General features: G+C 35.3%; 2 protein-coding genes across 2 annotated transcripts in view; one reads left to right on the top strand and one right to left on the bottom strand.

The window, feature by feature from the left end:
- Window positions 1-20,695, top strand: part of TDRD9 (tudor domain containing 9) — a 201,520-nt gene that overhangs the window by 10,387 nt on the left and 170,438 nt on the right. The gene's annotated exons all lie outside the window — the stretch shown is intronic.
- On the bottom strand, window positions 602-2,016 carry RD3L (RD3 like). Its single transcript, XM_072630073.1, has 2 exons — window positions 1,718-2,016; window positions 602-1,002 (listed from the first exon to the last, which is right to left on the bottom strand). Exons 1-2 carry the CDS (start codon window positions 2,014-2,016, stop codon window positions 705-707), a joined length of 597 nt encoding a protein of 198 aa, XP_072486174.1. The 3' UTR covers window positions 602-704.

Genomic DNA, 20,695 nt, shown 5'->3' with positions numbered 1-20,695 from the left:
TACGTACTTGAATGGTTAAGATTCATAAGGCTTTTTCATTCTTTCACAGAATCATTATAAATCTCTGAATTATAATCTTAAAGGTTGTTAGGTTACTTTCACATTTTGTTTGAGCTGAGAGGGAAGCCTATTTGAAGTTAAATAGCGTATAATTTTTGTTCTAGGAGATTACCAACTATTAATATTGTTAAAACCCAGACCATTTCCTTCAGTTAATCTGGAGATTATATATGCATTTTAGGATGCTGCTTGTGTTTCAGATCATTATTATGTTGTGAGTACAATTGATAACTTTAATGCATGCATTTTATTCTACATGTAGCTATTTTTAAAAATTGTCCTTGCTATCCACACTTTCCAAAGTGTTGGTTACATTTTAAGTACATAAAATTAGTTTATTTTCTATAGTATATGCTAGAGGTATGGTAAAAACAGGGAAATACTTCAGATATTTACTTAAGAAAGCCACAGCATACATTTTAGTTAAATGTTACTGCTAAATGAAAACATTATATTTTTGTACAATAACTAAGGATAGTTCTAATTATAGAAATATAAGGACATCCATAAGAACTGTGAACTTTTTACCTTATATCAAAGGGAAACATGAAATCATCACATTTTTCTCATTTCTAAGTTATATTTCATGTTGTGGGTTCAAGTTTCAAGTTGTACAAATAGATACTTGAGTGATGATGAGTGACTTAAGTTGATGGATAGTAATATGGCAGATTCCATATTCTTTGTGAGAATGTAGGAAACATGTTTTTTGTGTTCTTATCAATGTAGCTTGAAATTGTGGGAATTTCTTCTTTATCTGAATTCTTGATACTTTCACCTAGAACTCCATAGTGGACAGAATAGTTTGTAGACTGTATGTCTTCTAGTTCTTCTTGTTGACTTTGTTTTTCTGCATTGGTTAGAAAATCTCTTAGCACTTGCTTGAAGATGTAGACTATTTCCCATGGCAAAACATCATTTTCTGCTAAAACTTCTCGAAATCTAGAAGAAAAACTAGTAATGAATATCTAGTTTTGAAATACTTAAGGTATTTGTAGATACATTTAAAAAAAATCCACAGAATACTTGTCAAAGAGATTTTTGTATATTTTAGAATTAATTTTATTTTAGGAAGGATTAGAATCCATTAAAGTTTTGTTAGTTTCACTTATGTTTTGTTGATATGAACTGACTTTACCCTGAAGGGTTTTCTGTACAGAAATGACATGAGTTCATTCTTCCATCCTTCTTATGTGGTCTTTGAAACATGCAAAAATTTTACTGGAAGATTTCTGAAATTAAAGTAGTTATTCCTAGGAACGTAGTGACCATTGATTAAAGTGATTAAATTAGTGATTAAATTAAAGTGATTAAATTAAAAAAATGAATGTAAAACCATTGTCACTTGTAGGATTATGATTTAAATGAGTCATTTCTGTGCTTGAAATCAATATTAAATAATACAGAACTAGTGATGGTGTAGAAACCTTGTGCAAAAGGTAATATTTGTTATATAAAAAAGAATAAACCATATTTTCTTTTGGGTCATGCAGTTCATAAAAACATACTTTGAATACAGGGACTTTATGGTTGCTGTCTTGTTTGGTAAATATAGCTAAAGAATTAACATAATTGCTTAAAATTTCCAGTCTAAGTAGATAAGGAGTTTAAGACTAAGGTTTGTAAACATCTTAAAAAAGGAATCCTGTATTTGTACCTGCTGAGAATAGTTCCAGTCTGGCAAGGTTGAACTTGTGAGCAGAGAGCTTCAAGCTGTCTTTGTTCAGTAGCTGGTATGGTTGCTTGGGGATTCTGGTAGTTTTTTAGCCAGTTGTAATCCACACCAGTTTTTTTCACTTTGTGTTCATTTTCAATCTCTTGTATTAATCTCTCACGTTCTTTTAGGTGCCATGTCAGTTCCCGAAGCAGAGTCTTTGTTACTATATCTGAGCCTGGATGGTGTGTGGATTTATGAGATTCTCTTTTTGACCACTTCATCCAGCTAAAAAGTGGCATTTTATAATCTGGAAAAATCACAAACATTTATTAATTGTGTAATAGGCTCTAGAATCACTCTAGGACAGACGTGGGGAAGTATTTGATATATTTGCAGTGAATTTGTCATAGAGTAATATTTCATTGTACAAATTCAAAATAAAATTGGAAAAAGTAAATTATGAAATCTTCCAGTACATAACCAGGTTTTGGCAAACAGGCAAGAGAGCTTAAAAACTTGATAAATATATTTTGTTCTCATAAATATGTTGTTAGTACAGCCAAACATTTTTTCCCACTAGAATTATTCTAGTTTATACAACTTCTAAAATAATTCATAATATTTACTACCATGAGTACTATAGTAAATAAGATTTTTAACGTTCAGGAGAGGATTCTCTGAGAATAGGTTTTTTTAATCTATGTTTGGTAAAGAGAAAAATGAAAACATACCTGTTAAGTTGTTACTGTCCAATGTGTGGTGGTAGCTGTGGTTCAGAAGAGTTTTGCTTGAAGTAGAGATGTGACACCACTGTTGAAAGAAACAGCTTTTCTTATTTAATTAACCTTTTAAACTGAGTTTTTGATAAATTATTTGTTCTGTTCAGAATATGCTTTTGATTTCTTTGTTGATGAGGCTGCTGCTTAATTCATCTTGTTTGATTAAAAAATACAACTGACTTTATTCTCCATGAGGTCCATCATGATCTCCTTCCTTTGGAATGTAGTTTTGCCCCTGGAAGCGATATGAAACAAGCCGGTACAGGTGCAGATGTTTGTTTCAAAATGCTTGCAAATACGTTGTTGGTAGTGAGATGAATAACAGTAGTCTGAAGCAACTACAGATGTGCTCCTAGCTAAAGTTAAGACTGTCGCATGATGTGATGCTTTGCTGTGCATAGCTGTAGGTCACAGTTTAGTGCTGTATTTTTATGCCTGTAGAGCTCTAAAAATAACCATGTTGCTTTTATTCTGTAGCTAAACTTTCAGGCCATTTGGAAGCCGGGTCACTATCTTCGTTAATTGAAGATGGAGAAGTAAATTTGACTTCATTATTAAAACTTGAAAATTAAATGATAGCGTCCCCTTGCCAGTGAAATGCTGTGAAAACTCATTTTTATTGAGCAGATACTGTCAAGGAATCCTGAGCAGGCAGCCGTTCATATGATTTTTAGCAACTTGTGTTCATTTTTTCTAAACACTAATTATTTTTTGTTTATATATTTAAACCATTGTAAATATTCATTAACATTGCAAATATTTTAAGATATAAACTTTGAAATATAGAGCATATGCTTTAAATTCTTTTAAAAGTTAAGATGATCCTAGTAAGGCCATTATAATACTTAAGAGTCAGAATATTAGAACTTAAAATGCATTGGTAAATCATGTCAGAATAAAATATTAAGGCTTAGCATATTAAACTTTGTCAGTCTGTTTTCTCCTTTGAGAATTAAAGGTAAATGCTAGATTTTTCTTTTACATTTGTTATATTTGCTGTTTGCTATAGGGGGAAGTATTTTGTAGGTTGTAAAGGTCACTTTGTGATACCGCTTTGTGGATAAAGTCTTTTCTTTTGAAAGCATTTTTTCTTTATTACTTTTTTCCTCTGCATGTTTAATTGAACTGTGAAACAGCAGGCTTTGTTTAAAGCAGACCTAGATGTCATACAACATAAAGAATGATGTGTGTGGCCATTACTATAGCTGATATTACTTGTACTTTGGGAAAATTCAGATGTCAGAATTCATTATATTCATCTGGAAGGCTTTCACATTGTATTGTACATGGTACTAAGAAAAATGAAAGGAGTTGAGTTTGTAATGACAGAAATGTCGTACTAAATATTCTGATAAAATTTAAATGATTCTTGCCACCTCTTTCTTTAAACTAGCTTGTTGCTATTTTTTCCTGTAAGCATGTGACTTATAAGTGTAATAGAGTAGAATATTCCTCAAGTGAGTGGATTGTAGGGAGATATCATATCTCTACATGTATGTAGACACACACACTTGCACCCATGTGTATATGCACACACAAGTGATACATTGGTACACACATGACAAATTATGCACAGTACATGCACACATGCATGTCTATACATATGTACACATGTGTGTTTATATATGTATGTGAGTCCTCTCTCCTTAATCTAAGGCTCTTTCTCAAGTTGAAACATTGCTGGGATGGAAGTACCAAAGAATAAAATAAATTGGATAATAAGCATGTTAAAAGAATTGAAGGAAGTCTGTAATTCAATAAAAGAAAATAGATGTATGTATATACATATGTGTATATATCTCTCTAAGATGAAAGAACAGCTAGGAAATATAAATCAATACTGTACCTGAGAATGAAAAGCATTAGTGGGGATAACAAGTAGCAAAATTGAGGGAAGAGCATTAAATAGATAAAAATAAAATTAAAGAACAGTCTTAGAACGTAATAGATCCTAAAAAGCAACTAATAAATATTCATGAGATGTCATGCATCTGTTTCCAAACATATTTGTAAAGCAAAAGGAAGCACAAACCTTAGTGTAATTGGACGTATAGATTAAAAAACTGAAAAAGAAGAAAAGTAGTATTAATATTGTATTTTGATACAGTAACTGATTTTAGAGAACATCCAGAATGGTCAAAAATGCACAATAATACAAAAGTAGAAACTGTATAGTCTAGTATGGAGAAATTCTAACTTTAACTTTCTAAGGCAAATAATTATTAAATTTCAGAATTTGAGGGATCTCGGGGGAAAAACCCTAAGAACAGAAATAGGGAGACTTGGAAGTAAGCACACATGTGATTTGGGAGGAGAGTGGGAGGGAAGGAAAAGATACATCATTTTTATTTTGGACATGTTGAGTTTCTGATGACAATGTAGGTGGAGATATTTACCAGACAGTTTATGATGCAATATTAAAGTTGGGGAGAAATTAGGAATTGTTCTATAGACTTGGCAGCCCTCAATGTAGAGAGAAGTGATTAATGAGAACAATAAAGAGTTGAATGTAGAGGAGAAAACTAGGAGGGCTTTCTTCTTTGTCATGGGGACGCCCATGTTTGTGGGGTGGGTAATGCTCATCTAACCAAAGAACAGAGAAGAATTAGTGAGACTAGTTAGTAGGAGGAAGAACAGGACAGAGCAGTGTCACAGAAATAAAGGGGGAAGACAATATTTTCTCACCCTTGCTTCTTTCAAGGCTAAGCTCTGACGTAAAACCTTTCCTGAGCTCTCTTCCCCTTCTCCTGAAATGTTAGTGCTCTCTCCCCCTTCTAAAATTAATTTTATGTGCTTTTGTGTTTACTTTCGTGTTCTTGTGTTTTATGTGGAAGCAAAGACCCTTTAGTTGTTTGTGTCTTTGTATCCAGTGCCTATCACAGCGCCACGTATGTAGTTAGTACTTAGTAAATGTTTATTGGATTGAATGTTCAGGAGAGGGGAGATGGTCAATAGTGTACAAAGTTGTGAGGAAGTTGTGCAATGTGAAGCCTGAGAAAAGTTCAGAGGATTTAGCGTTTAGATCAGGGGTCTTCCCCTGTTAGTTTTTAAATACAATAAAATTAAATAAAAAATCTCATGGGATGTACAAAAACAGGCACAGTTGAGCCTGTACTTTGCTGACTTCTGGTTTAGATTATCAGTAATCTTTGAGATTCAGGTTTCAGTCAAGTGATGGGGTCAGAAGTCAGATAGCAAAGGGCTGACAAGTGATAGAGAAAGCTTGAGACAGCAAATGAGGATGACATTTTTAGGAGTTCGGCAGAGAAAGGGAAGAGTCATGTAGGATACTAGCTTGAGAGGATGGTAAATGAAAATTTGAGAATGTGTGATATCAATGAGTAGATACGGAGATTGAAGACGAGGAAGAGGATGGGCTGAGGGTTCTAGGAATGTGGTAAGCCTTCGAAAAGAGAAATTAATATACATTAAACTTCTCTGGTGGACAGAGAAGTGGTCTGGGAAGCAAGAAGACTTATCTCTTCAGGTCCTACCTGTGTCTTGCACAGGCTGGTTGTGTGATCCTGGGCAAGTCACTTAACCCCTTAGTGCTCTGGGCAGCTTTTTTAAAACTGACTTGTTTCTGATAAACAAACAAATGAACAAATAAAATCTATATGTACTACAAAGAAAATGAGAAGGCACTTAAATGCTTATCAACTGACTGATTGACTAGTGGACCTACATCAGTAGAAGGAGTTTCTTCAGTTGGGGGTTCCCTCTAGTTTGTCCTGTGGCCTCTTTTTCTTTGTGCTCTGTATTATGTCAAGTGGTGATCTTAGCAGCTCCCATGGATTCATTTATCATCTCTATGCATATGATTCTCATATCTGTAATATCTAGCCATAGTTTCTCTCCCAGGCCACAGTCCTGCATCACCAGTTGTCTTTTTTAACATCACAAACTGGTTGTCTCATAGGCATCTCAAAATAACATTAACCAGAACTCATCTTTCTTCCCAAATTACTTCCGCTCTTCTGAACTTTCCTGTTACTCTTGAGAGCTCCACCATCCTCCCAGGTAATCAAGCTTGCAGTCTTGGTATCATTCTCAACTCTTCACTTTCACCCAGTCCCACATACCTTATCAGTTGACAGATCTTGTGGTTTCTGTCTTCACATCTCTCCTATAAATCTTCTTAGGGCAGCTAGATGGTGCAGTGGATAGAGCTGTGGGCATGGAATCAAGAAGGCCTGAGTTCTAATCTGCTTTCTATCCCTTATTAGCTGTGTGACCCTGGGCAAGCACTGCTGTTTGCCTCAGTTTCCTCAACTTTAAAATGGAGATAATAACAGCACTGACTTCAGAGGGTTGTGAGAATCAGATGAGATGACATTTGTAAAGTGCAGTTCCTGGCTCATAGAAGGTGCTGTATAAATGCTTATTCCCTTGCCTTCTCTTTACTCCTAGAGCCAACATGCCAGTTTGTTGCCTGGAATATTCCTGCCAGAGTCTTTTAATTTTCTGATTCATTTTTCTGCGTTGCCTTTCCCTAATGCAGTTCATCCTCTACTTGCCAATCAAAGAGATTTTCCTAGAGTGCTTGTCTGACCATGTCAAACCCTCCCTTCTTCCCCTCAGTTGGTAAACTCTAGTTGCTTCCTGTTACTCTGGAATGAAATGTAACTATCCTTTGGCCTCTAAAGCCCTTTACAACTGTCCCCTTCCTGCCTTTCCAGTCTTCTTATACTTACTTTGCTTTCCCCCATAGGATTCAAGTCTACTGCCTACTTGCTATTCCTTGCACATCACACTCCCATCTCCTGTCTCTTTTGTCTTTGCTCTGTCCTTTAGGCCTGCATGTCTGGGATAGTCTAGCCCCTCATTTCTGCCTTTTTGCTTCACTTGATCAAATGTTCAACTTTTTAAATCAACAAATGTAAATTAAAATAACATTGAAATATGATATGTGTGATATCATTTTAAATTGAAGTGGATCTGATGGGGTTGGAAAGGTGGGGGGTGGTTCAGGGACCCCTCAAGGACTGGAGTACTGGACAGGGCTGTCTGGAATGAATTCACACTTAAGTATTCTTGAAGTCAACGTGGCAAAGCTTGATTTTTATGCTTTTCATCAGGCAAGAATTCTTAGGGAGCCTGCAACCTTAGAGGGGGTGCTGTTGAAGTTTATATAGGATGAACTATAGTAAAATGTGTCTAATATGCTAATGAGGTGGTTCTGTGCACTTTTAGTATCTACTGCACAAAAATTTTATCCAGAATTCATAGGAAAACAACCTAAGGAAGGGGGGTGCTACATGAAGGGGTGATTTTAGGCCTGCAACATCACTAAATCAACTAACGGTCAGGGCTAACTGAGAAGTATCCAGTCTGTCACTCATCAGTGTCGTATTTGACAAGATAGATATAGGGAGTATGCATATGTCTAAGTCTAGGATACACATAACGAGGGGTCCAGAATGCACATAATGAGGTAGGGAGATGGTATAGATAGTCTAGTGGGTACTGAATATCTTTATGAGTCAGTACACAAACAGTTCATACTAATAAATTGTATAGGTACAGCTGGTTACCATAAGAGAGAGAAATATTTTGCTAGGGCATGCTGTCCTAAAGCTGGGGGAAACTCCCAAGGACAGTGTTTTGAGACTAGGGAGAAATGGGATTTTGGAATTGGGGTCCAAGCACAGGTACCCAAACACCCCCCATCAGATCTTTAATCTTACTGAAGTTGGTATTCACTCAAACAGTAAGGTTCAAAAACTCATCTGTATTGTTTCATCTTTGGCAATTTGTGCCCATGTCCCTCTTTAAATCCTTGACTGGGAGTTTTTCTAATAGTCTGGGGACTTCTCTCCAGATTGCCCAATGTGGCACAGATACCAGCAGAGCATATGTGATTGGTTATCCCATGATATCTTCATAATTAACCCACCTACTTCTCTGATTATACATTTCTGACCATACCTTTACACTATTTCTCCACAGTTATTTTTTGGTAACATAGTATATAATAATATCCACTACATGTCTGTTAATCTGTCCATTGCTCTTCAGGTGACTTGCAAATTTAATTCTTTGGAGACTCTTATTATTACATTCTTCATATCCATGCAGCATTAGTGGAACAATATTAATGTTGAAGAGATAGGCTTTTGTTTTAGGAAGATGTTTGGGGTTATTAAAACCACTCTACATTTTCTGAGAGACAGTCTAATCTAGCCTGATCTGTTAATATTTTCTAAGAAACACAACCTTGTCTTTCTGCAGTAACTGTCCAAGGTATGTAGGCTGTTTATCCAACTGTATTTCATAATCTGGACGCTAGATATCCTTTGTCTATGTTGATGGGCCAGACTGTTGAGTCATTATGAATGTCATTTGGGAGATTGCACATTCTTGGAGTTGTAAGCTTTAAGTACCAGAGAACAGGAGTATCTGGAGAACCTCACCATATTTAGGGATTACCTCTTGGATATATGTATATATATACATACATACATACACATACATGTATATATGTATATATGTATGTATATGCTGTACCGAATAATCTATGAGATGGCAAGAGATCTAAAAATTATGTATCTTTTTCTGAAGAAAGGTAATTGAGAATATATTAAACTATTGACTCTTTTGCTTCTTTAGTTAATTGCTACAGTCTTTTATGTAAACATTCAATACTTGTATCAAGGGCATCTTTGATGAAGGGAACAGACAAGCTTTTGCAAACAACGTTATATAGCAGGGCACCTCTTAATAGTTTTCATAATTGACTAAAAGGTACAGAGATATGATACTCCTCTGCCCTTATTGCTTGACTACAAGAAAGCATTTGATTGAGTAGAATAAATGCTACTGTAAAGATTCTTCTCCACAAAATGTCTTCCATACATGTTAAAATCAACGAGATTTCTTGAACTTTATTCAATCTGTTGGTTTTTAATGACCAGTGAGGCCTACTCACCAAATTGACAAATATAAAAGCAATTAATGCCTGTGCTGGTTGGGTGGAGTATTTTAAAAATGTTTTTGCTTCCTGGTTCATCAGCCTTTGAAATTCGTATAATTTTTACCTTCATTATACCCCAGCTACTCATGGGTGTGGTTGATTATATCTTTGCTGTCAAGATCACCCACAATTGTTTAATCTCTACAGCCCATAAATCTGAAATTCTTTTAGCTGATCATACTAATCTCTTTTTTCTCTCTCACTGTAACATACCCCTTCTAAGTCTGTCCTTTCTTTACTACAATTTCTATATACTCCATCCCCTTCCTGGTTTTTCAGTCCATCTTCCCTGTCCTGGCCACATTTTTCTTCCATCAAAATCTTTATCTTATATTTAACCAGGTCAGCTTTATACTTTCCTTTATTCTTTTTTTTTAATTATGTAAAGTTTTGAGTTCTAAATTCCATTCCTTCTTTCCTCCCTTTCTTCCCCCCTCCCTGAGACTATAAGCAATCAGAAAAAGGCCATAAATTGCAAATATGTAAAAAGATTTTCATACTAGTCATTTTAAAAAATTTATTTATTTTTAGTTTCCACAAGATTTTGAGTTCCAAATTTTCTCCCCATCTCTCCCCTCCTGCACTCCAAGACATCATGCATTCTGATTACCCCTTCCCCCAATCTGCCCTCCCTTCTATCACACCCCTCCCTTCCCTTATCCCCATCTCCTCTATTTTCTTGTAGGGTAAGATAGATTTCTATACCCCCATTACCTGTATTTCTTATTTCCCAATTACATGTAAAAACAATTTTTAACATTTGTTTTTACAACTTTTGAGTTCCAACTTCTCTCCCTTCCTCCCTCTCTACCCATCCCTGCTGAGAAGGCAAGCAATTCAATATAAGTTATACATGTGTAGTTATGCAAAAGACTTCCATAAAAGTCATGTTGTGAAAGACTAACTATATTTCCCTTCATCCTATCCTACCCCCCCCCCCCCAGTTATTCTATTCTCTCTTTTGACCTGGTTCCTCCACAAAAGTGTTTACTTCTACATACCCCCTCCTTCCATTTGCCCTCCCTTATATCATTCCCCCCACCTCCACTTATCCCTTTCTCCTCTACTTTCCCGTAGTGTAAGACAGATTTTCATACCAAATTGAGTGTGCATGTTATTGCCTCTTTAAGCTAAATGTGATGAGAGTAAGCTTCACTTTTCCCCTCTCACCTCTCCTTTTTTCCCCTCCATTGAAAAAGCTTTTTCTTGCCTCTTTTATGAGAGATAATTTGACCCATTCCATTTCTCCCTTTCTCCTCCCAATATATTCCTCTCTCACCCCTAAATTTTATTTTTTTAGATGGCATCCCTTCCTATTCAACTCACCCTGTGCCCTCTGTCTGTATGTATATGTAATCCCTCTAATTACCCAAATACTGAGAAAAGTCTCAAGAGTTACAAATGTTATCTTTCCATTTAGGAATATAAACAGTTTAACTTTAGTAAGTCCATTATGATTTCTCTTTCCTGTTTGCCTTTTCATGCTTCTCTTGATTCTTGTGTTTGAAAGTCAGATTTTTCTATTCAGCTCTGGTCTTTTCATGAAGAATGCTTGAAAGTCTTCTATTGCATTGAAAAATGACTATTTTATCCCCTGAAGTATTAATTAATTAATTCATTTTTAGTAGATAGTACTTAGGTGATTCTTAGTTTTAATCCTACCTCCTTTGACTTCTGGAATATTATAGTCCAAGCCCTCTGATCTTGTGTTATCCTGATTGTATTTCCACAATACTCGAATTGTTTCTTTCTGGTGGCTTGCAATATTTTCTTCTTGACTTGGGAACTCTGGAATTTGGCTACAATATTCCTAGGAGTTTTTCTTTTTGGATCTCTTTCAGGAAGTGATCAGTGGATTCTTTCAATATTTATTTTACCCTCTGGTTCTAGAATATCAGGGCAGTTTTCCTTGATTATTTCATGAAGGATGATGTCTAGGCTCTTTTTTTGATCATGGTTTTCAGGTAGTCCCATAATTTTTAAATTGTCTCTCCTGGATCTATTTTCCAGGTCAGTTGCTTTTCCAGTGAGATATTTCACATTGCTATTTTTTCATACCTTTAGTTTTGTTTTATAAGTTCTTGATTTTTCATAAAGTCATTAGCTTCCATCTGCTCCATTCTAATCTTTAAAGAATTATTTTCTTCAGTGAGCTTTTGGATCTCCTTTTCCATCTGGCCAGTTCTGCTTTTTAGGGCATTGTTTTCCTCATTGGCTTTTTGGATCTCTTTTGCCATTTGGGTTAGTCTCTTTTTTAAGGTGTTATTTTCTTCAGCATTTTTGGGTCTCCTTTAGCAAGCAGTTGACTCGGTTTTCATGATTTTCTTGCATCATTCTCATTTCTCTTCCCAATTTTTGCTCTACTTCTCTTACTTGATTTTCAAAATCCTTTTTGAGCTCTTCCATGGCCAATTCATATTTTTCTTGGAGGCTTTTGATGGAGAAACTTTGACTTTGTTTTCTTCTGTTTGCATGGTTTGATCCTCCTTGTCACCAAAGTAAGATTCTATAGGCTGATTCTTTTTCCAGTTTTTGGTCATTTCCCCAGCCATTTACTTGACTTTTGAGCTCTTTGTCAAGGTAGTTCTCTAGTTCCAGTGGGGTAGGGAGGGTATACTGTCAGCCGCTTGATCCCCCCACAATCTGTGGGCCTAGAGCTCTAGAAACAATGGCTGCAGCTGCCTCTGCTGCTGCTGTGGGTTCCTTTGTGTCTCATCTCCTCCCACCTCTGCCACCCTGGGACTGGAGCTGGACCATTCCACTCTCCTGCACTGGTCTCTCAGGTTTTTCCCATGACTTTCCAGTTTTTCCATGACGTTTTGGGGTCTTGGAGTCTGGAAACTGCCACAGGTGCAAGAGATTCAGGTCCTGTCTGTGCCAGCATGGCCCATCCTGGACTGTGCTCTACTCCCAGTGTAGCATGATAGACACTTCCCAGTGACCTTCCAGGCTGTCTTGGGCTGGAGATTTGCTTCACTCTGTCATCATGTGGGTTCTGCAGCTCCAGAATTTGTTTAGAGCCATTTTTTTTACAGGTATTTGGCTGGGCTTGGGGGCATCACTCTAGAAAGTCCATGCTGTTACTCTGCCATCATATTAGCCATTTTGTACAGGAAGACTAGAATAAAAGAAAAAAAAGAAAATGAAAAATGACATACTTCATTCTGTGTTCAAACAATATCAGTTCTTTCTCTGGAGGTGGATAGTATGCTTCAGTATTAGTCCTTTGGGATTGTCTTGGATCATTGCATTGTTGAGAATAGCCAAATGATTCACAGTTTTTCATCGAACAATATTGCTATTACTGTGTACAACATTCTCCTGGTTGTTTTCACTTCATTATGTATCAGTTCATATAAGTCTTTACAGGTTTTTCTGAAGTCATCCTGCTTGTCATTTCTTGTAGCACAATAATATTCCATTACAATCACATACCACACTTGTTTAGCTATTGATGGACATTCCCTCAATTCCCAGTTCTTAGCTACCACAAAAAAGAGCTGCTATTAATATTTTTATACAAATAGATCCTTTTCCCTTTTTTTGGATGTCTTTGCTATATAGACTTTACTCATTATTAGGGTAGTTATAAAAAGTATATAGAGACAGAAGGCACAGGTGTGAGTTGAATATGAAGGGAAGATATCTAAAAATAAAATTAAGGGGTGAGAGAGGAATGTACTGGGAGAAAGAAAGGGAGAGGTAGAATGGGGTAGATTATCTCACATAAAAGAGGCAAGAAAAAGCTTTTATGATGGAGAGGAAGAGGGGGGAGGTGAGAGGGAATGAGTAAACTTTACTTTCTTCAGAATTGGCTCAAAGAGGGAATAACATATATACTCAACTGGGTATAGAAATCTGTTTTACCCCTACAGGAAAATAGGACAGGAAAGGAATAAGAGAAGGGGAGGATGTAGCAGAAGGGAGGGCAGATGGGGGGGTAGTCAGAAGCAAAACACTTTTGAGGAGAGACAGGGTGAAAGAAGAGAGAGTGTGGAATAAATGGGGGGGATAGGATGAAGGGAAATATAGTTTGTCTTTCCCAACATGACTATTATGGAAGTGTTTTGCATGATTGGACATGTGTAAGCTATATTGAATTGCTTTCCTTCTCAAGTGTGGAGGGAGGTAGTGGGGGAGAAAGGGAGAGAACTTGGAATTCAAAGTTTTAAAAATGAATGTGAAAATTATTTTTACATGTAACTGGGGAAAAATAAAATACTAAATACAAATTTAAAAAAATAAAAGAACAAAAAGAAAAACCATGAGAAAGAAAAGACAAAAAACAGCAAAAGAAAAATAGTATGTGCCAATCTGCTGTCAGACTCCACAGTTTTTTCTTTAGATGTGGATAGCAATTTCCATCATGAGTCTTTTGGAATTGTTTTAGATTACTGAATTGGTCAGAAGAGCTAAATCTAACAAAGTTGTTCGTTGTGCAGTGTTGCTTTTAGTGTGTATGGTTCTCCTGGTTTTCCTCACTTTACTCATCATCAGTTCATGCAGATCTTCCCAGGTTTTCTGAAATCCACTTGCTCATGATTTCTTAGGGAACATTGGTGTTCCATTATATTCATGTACCACAACCTGTTCAGGCATTCTTCAATTGGTGGACTTTCCCTCGATTTCCAATTCTTTGCCTCCACAAAAAGAGCTGCTATAAATATTTTTGTGTGTGTGAGTTCTTTTAAATTTAAATTGTTTAAAGATTACCCAACAGTTTTACTGGGAATTAATGAAGAAGGGAATTTAAAATTACAACCAGTGCTCATTTATTTGTTTTGAAATTCTTGAGGGTACAACATGAATAGCTTTCTGTTCATTGGCAGTTACGTAAGAAAACATGAGTGACTAAAGCTGTTTTTGAAGAGTAGTTGTAAAGTTATTTTAGCCTAGCTGTTACAAAATATTGCAAGGAATCACTGCATATTATAATTTTTTGAGGTATGTCCTTTTTGTATCTTTAAATTCTGAACTTAATAAATAGAACAAGCATTTCCATAACAAAGTAGGATAGGAAAAAGAGGCTTGCACAAGAACCTGCAAATCTGTTATGTACAACTTGCTTTTCCTTTTAAATAAAGTTATCATGTAATTTTTTTCCCTCTCACCCTCACCCTGCCCTAGAGAAGGTTACCATTAGATACATACGTGTATGTATATCTGCATATACACATAAACACACACATATTTTCTCTGGATGCAGACAGCATCTTCCTTAAATCTTGGTCCATTGTAGTTAATTTGGGAATTTATAATAGTCAAAATTACTTGGTTACTCAAAGTTATTCTTAAAAACAATATTACTGTTATTGTATGGTGTTCTTTTGGTTTGCTTGTTTTGCTGTTCTGTATTTCTTGCAAGTCTTTCCATGTTTTTTTAAAGTCATCAGTCATCATTTCTTCTAGCACAATAATATTCCATAACAATCATATAACACAGCTTGTTTAGCCATTTCCCAATTGACAGGCATTCCTGCTATTTCTAGTTTTTTGCCAGCATAAAGAAAACTAGCAATGTCATTTAAAAAGCATTAATGTTTTAGATAATTTTCCAGGTTGTCCAACTATACTTGGATCATTTGGTTATCATGTTATCATGCAAATTTGCTGAGATGTGAATAAAACTGCTGAAATGTTGATAAAGCTCTTTGCACCAATCAGCATATGCATGAAGAATAAAGAGAAGTTCAGTCAAAGCTGCTAAAATACTTTAAATGACAGTGATGTTTTTGTCATATTGTAGGCTTAGCCTTAGGTATAATATTTAGTAATTTTTTTAATTTGAAAATTTTTTTCTATTTCTATTAACTTTGCGATAAAGTTGAATCAGAAAGAAATTTTTCTTACCCTTTGATGTTATGTTTATAAACAGATACAAACTTATTTTTTAAACATTTTCTTTGGGCTGGGACCATTTGCTATATTTTATACATGAGTAACTTCATATAACGTGACCACTTGATGGGATTTGTTATTTTCGCTAGGGTCCACTATGCCATCCTCATAGAGGTTGTTGTCTACTTCTCAGCCTCCCTCTTTACAAAAGAAAAAGGGAGTGAGATAGAGCATGTGCTGCTTTAATAGGTGATCTGTTTCTGCTCTGTTCTTTTCTTTCCTTACCCTAGACTTTGATGACAGATTTAAAAAATCTTTCTTTAATCTTTCTTTTGTGATGCAGCCTCCAAAATTGTTTTGTTTCTACCTAATCTTTCCCTTAATTATTCTCTTTCTCTCTCTCCTTGTGTGTGTCTGTGTGTGTTTTCAGTCCCCCTTGGTTTGAGCTGGTGTATAGATGAAGTTCATGGATCATGTCATAACCTGTTTGCCTCAGCTTTTTTTTTTCTAGTTCTCATAACGTCTTTCTCATATATTTTGATTATATGAAATAGTGAGTTCTATTTGCTTCTTCTTTCCATTTATTTTCCTTTCTTTTGGGAAGTGTCTCTTATGCTTAGAAATTTGACTCAGTTCCCTATATATCTTAAAAATAAGACCTTTGTCAGAGAAACTTGCTCCTAAGATCTTCCCTTCCGCATTTTCTGTTTCTCTCATAATTTTAGCTGCATTGATTTTGGTTGAGCAAAGCTTTTTAAATTTTATATAATCAAAATTTACCACTTTACTTCCTTCCTACCTCTTATTTGGTCATGCACTCTACTCCTCCCCTTAGATCTGACTGATAATTTCCTCCATGCTACTGTAATTTGTTTATTATGTCACCCTTTATGTCTCAATCGTGTACTCAGTTGGAACTTGTCTTGCTTTACCTTGCAAGATTGTGGTCTGTACCTAGGTTTAGCCCGTCTGCTTTCCACTTTTCCCAGAAGTTTTTGTTCAGTAGTGAGTTCTTAGCTCATTATTGGAATCTTTGGATTCTTCAGATATTAGACTGTTTTGCTCATTTGCTTCTTCTTATTGAGTACCTACTCTTTCCTGCTGATCAACCTATCCACTTCTTAACCAGTATTAAATTGCTTTGATAATTCTAGTATTGTAGTAGAGTTTGAGATCTGGTATTTGTCTTGCTGTACCTCACTTGCCACTTTCCCACTTTTTTTTCCATCATTTCTCTTGATGTTATTGACCTTTTGTTCATCTTGATGAATTTTGTTATCAATTTTTATAGCTATATCTATTTTTTTCTAACTCTTCGGTGGTTTGATTGGTATGACACTGAGTAAGTAGCTAAGTTCCCAAGTATTTTTAGTTATCTTAAATGGAATTTCTCTTTCTACCTCTTCCTGATAGATATTGGTGGTGATAGACAGAAATGATGTTGATTTGTATGGGCTCATTTTATATCCTTCCAAATTTGCTGAAGTGTGGTTGATGATTTGTTAGGTTTTTAGTTGTAGAGGTCTCTGAGTAAACCATCATATTTTCTGCAAAAAATGATAGTTTTGTTTTCTCCTTTTCTGTGCTTATTTCTGTTGTTTTTAACAGGATCAAATGTGGCATCTTGTTAATAACTTAAATTTATATAATTTTTGTTGTTTTGGTTATAAATATGATTAATCATGTTTGTAGATTTCCCAATTTTTAATCAGTCCTGCATTCCTCATATCTAGCCTGGTCATAAACTTTGTTTTATGTTACTGTGGTCTCCTTGCTAGTATTTTATTTTAAATTTTTGCTTCAATATTCATTAGCGATAATGATTTATGATCTGTATCTATTTTGACTTTCCTTGGTTTACATACAAGACCATATATGTATCATAGAAGAATTTAATAAGACCCCTTACTGAAAACAATTGTTCTTTAAATGTTTGGTAGAATAAGCCAAACTGTGCTTTACAAATATTTATTCATTTGAGCCTTACAACAATACTAGGAGACAGGTGTTTTTCTTTCCCCATTTTACAGTTGAGGAAACTGAGCCAGGCAAGTTAAGTGATTTCTCCAGGATCACATGGCTAATAAATGTCTGAGGTGGAGTTGAACTCAGGTTTTCCTCACTCCAGGCCCATTGCTGTGCCACTTAGGTACCTCTTGTTATAAGACATCTGGACAGTTTAATTTTCTTGCAATTCACTTCATTTTTCCCTTTATGAATTTAGATACTATGGTATTTGGAATGTAAAATTTTAATATTGATATTGGTTGTCCTTGGTTCCCTGGTTCAGTATAATATAATTTGTTTCTATATTTGTTTTGAATGTTTGATTTTGCTTTGTCTGGTAGCTTGATTGTAATTTCTGCATTTTTGTATTCATGCAATATGTAGCATTTTTACCCCCATGTCTTATTTTAAGTCTGTATATGATTTGATTTTTACATTTGTTTCTTTTTAGCAGCTGATGGTATGGTATTGTTTTCTTTTCCAGTGTGTCTTTTTCCTTTTTTATTGAATTTTTAACCCATTTACATTAAAGTTGAAGAATAGATTTATATTCTCCTCCATTTGTTTTGAATATTACTTTTTTTTCCCTGAATTGGGAACTTTTTTGTTCCTTTTTCCTCTTTTTAACATATACTTTTTCTTTGCAATTGTTTTTTATGTAAGCTTCCTTGAAGGAAGACTGTTCTGGGCTGACCTCTTTTCCTTCACTCTCATTGCTTTTTACTTTACTGTTTTAATGTAATTTACTGATTGTTGTTTATTTTTATTTTATTAATTTTTCTTTTCTTTCTCTTCTCAGCTAAATAAATAAAATTCCCCTTAAGCTAAGGTTTTTTCAATTTTTCTGCTCATTTTGCTAAAAAGGTTTTGTTTTACTAATTTCTTCCCTTTGTATTCTAAACTTTTATTCTTTGATTCATGGTCTTTCTACTAATTTATAACTTTCTTTAGTTTCTTTGTGTTTCACATGGAATTATAGATTCTAAAGTACCAATTTAAGTTCCCTCTTCTAGGCAATTTCTGTTATTAAGGGCATGTGGGTGATGTAGTGGATAAAACAGCTGGCTGTGGAGTCAGGAAACCTGAGTTCAAATGCAACATCACACATTTACTAGCTCTGTGACCTTGGGCAAGTCTCTTAACCTCTTTCAACCAAAGTTAGCTTTTCTGAAAATTGGAGATGATAATAACAGCACCTACCTCCCAGGGTTGTTGTGAGAATCAAATGAAATAGTAATTGTAAAGTATTAAGCACAGCGCCTGACACACGGTGTTATATGAATAACTATTATCATTATTTCTTTACAGATCTTGCCCTTCTCTCCTCTCCCCCCCTTTTGTGCTTCACTCAGAAACATTCAATTTCTTTTGGAGAGGGTAAAGAAAAACAAATTACCTCATGGTTGAACTTTTCCTGTCCTCGTTGTGCAGTGCAGTTGCAAAACCCTCCTCCTCCATGATCATTTTTTCCCGATTTGCCGTGTAATCTATCCTCTCTGTGTCCAGAATATGCCTTCTTAGTGGGGGTTGCCTCTGTTTTCTTTTTCTTGAGGTGGGATGTTGTCCATGGAGACACAACACTTACAGAAGAATCTACAAATTTTACCCATTGTAAGATTTCCATATTCTATTAAAGCATATGTCTCTGCTTCTTTGAAAGTTTTCTTCATTGTTACTCTGTCCTCTCTACTGAGTCAAGACTGCATCTTTTACTTCCCCGTTTTTCAGTCTTCCTCTTTGTCACTCTCACCCTTTCTCCTGCACCCATTTTATTACTGAGGGGCTACAGGTTTTCTCCCTCCCCTTTTTGTTTTCTGTTAATTTGATTAGCGTATACCACACATTTCCTCTTGATCTTCTGTGTCCTTTTTTCCCTTCTGTTCACCCTCCCCTTCTGCATTTTAATGACACAAAATTGATTCACCTATATGGGGGCAAGAGAATTGAGACTTAGTCCATGATATTTTAGGTCTGTTCCTATTTCTTTAAATTTATCCCCTTGTGTGTTTTTAGAAAGTAGTTTCTCTCTCTTTTTAAATTTGCTAATATATTTTTAGTTTCCAACATTCACTTCCATTAGATTTTGAGTTTCAGATTTTCACGCCCTCCCTCTACATCCTCCCCAAGAAGGCATACAATCTGATATGGGCTCTACTTGTGCATTCATATCAAACATTTTCGCATTAGTCATGATGTAAAGAAGAATTAGAACTAATGGGAGGAACCCCAAGAAAGAAGAAACAGAATAAAACAACAAAGGAAAAGGAGAGCAAACAGTATGCTTCCATCTGCATTCAGACTCCAGGGTTCTTTCTCTGGGTGTAGATGGCATTTTCCATCGTGAGTCCTTCAGAGTTGTCGTAGATCCTTGCATTGCTGAGAAGGGCCAAGTCTATCTAAGTCAGTCATTGTGTCAGTCAGTGTTTGATGTTCTTCTGGTTCCCCTCATTTCACTCAGCATCGGTTCATATAAGTCTTTCCAGATTTTAGAAAGCAGTGTCTTAATGGTCCCTCCTGTTATTTCTTTTTTATTCTTAATTCCATAGGTGCCCCCTTTTAATCGTGTCTAAAGATGGAGTAATTTATTTTGTTACTTTTGTTTTCCTTGGTAGTTTTATTGATTGACTTTGAGATGTTTGAAAATCATATGTAATCTGCTCAGGTTTAGTTTCTTTTGTGGGGAGAAGGGTAGGGTGGGACTTTTATTGAGCGTCCATTGTTTTTCTTTAATTACTATGCTCAGGTTTGCAGGCTATGTTACTTTGAATTGCATCTCAAGCTGCTTCTGCTTTTTGGAATATATTCATTGAATTACCTTCTGCAGTTTTCATTGGGGCAGAATAGTCTTATGTCATTTAAATTTCCTTTCTTTTGTATCTGAATACCTTTAACCAAGGTCACTTGCAGAATTTTGTTTGTTATTGAATTATTAAATTTAGCTGTTAACGTATTTTGGAGTTTGCAACAATAAGATTTTTTTTATCTTGGAAGTGACCTGTGAATTCTTTCTTTTAGTCCTTAGTTTTCTTTTAGTTTTTTTCTTGCATTATAGTAAGTTCTTTGATATGTCATGTTCTGCTTGGGATGCTTGTGAATCTTAAGTTATCTTATGTATCCTATCTTTTGAGATCAGTATATTTTGCTTCTATGGAGATCACATGTTTTTTATGTTTTACAAGTTTTTACTTCTCTTCCAAATTGTCCTTTATTTCCGTAACAATTTGTATTCCCAATGGATTATTTTTTCTTTCCCTTATTTGGAGTGATTTGTCATTATGAACTCGTTTTTCTACTCTGATAATTTCTTCCATGAAGGCTATAACTTCTGTCATTTATTACCTTTTAATGATTTCTTAAACTCTCATTTCTCTCTTAAACCAT

This window comes from Notamacropus eugenii, chromosome 1, assembly GCF_028372415.1.
Source record: "Notamacropus eugenii isolate mMacEug1 chromosome 1, mMacEug1.pri_v2, whole genome shotgun sequence".
In the NCBI taxonomy this organism is placed as follows: Eukaryota; Metazoa; Chordata; class Mammalia; order Diprotodontia; family Macropodidae; genus Notamacropus; species Notamacropus eugenii.
The sequence above is the reverse complement of the archived record's forward strand: the minus strand, read 5'-3'. Positions and strand labels throughout refer to the sequence as shown.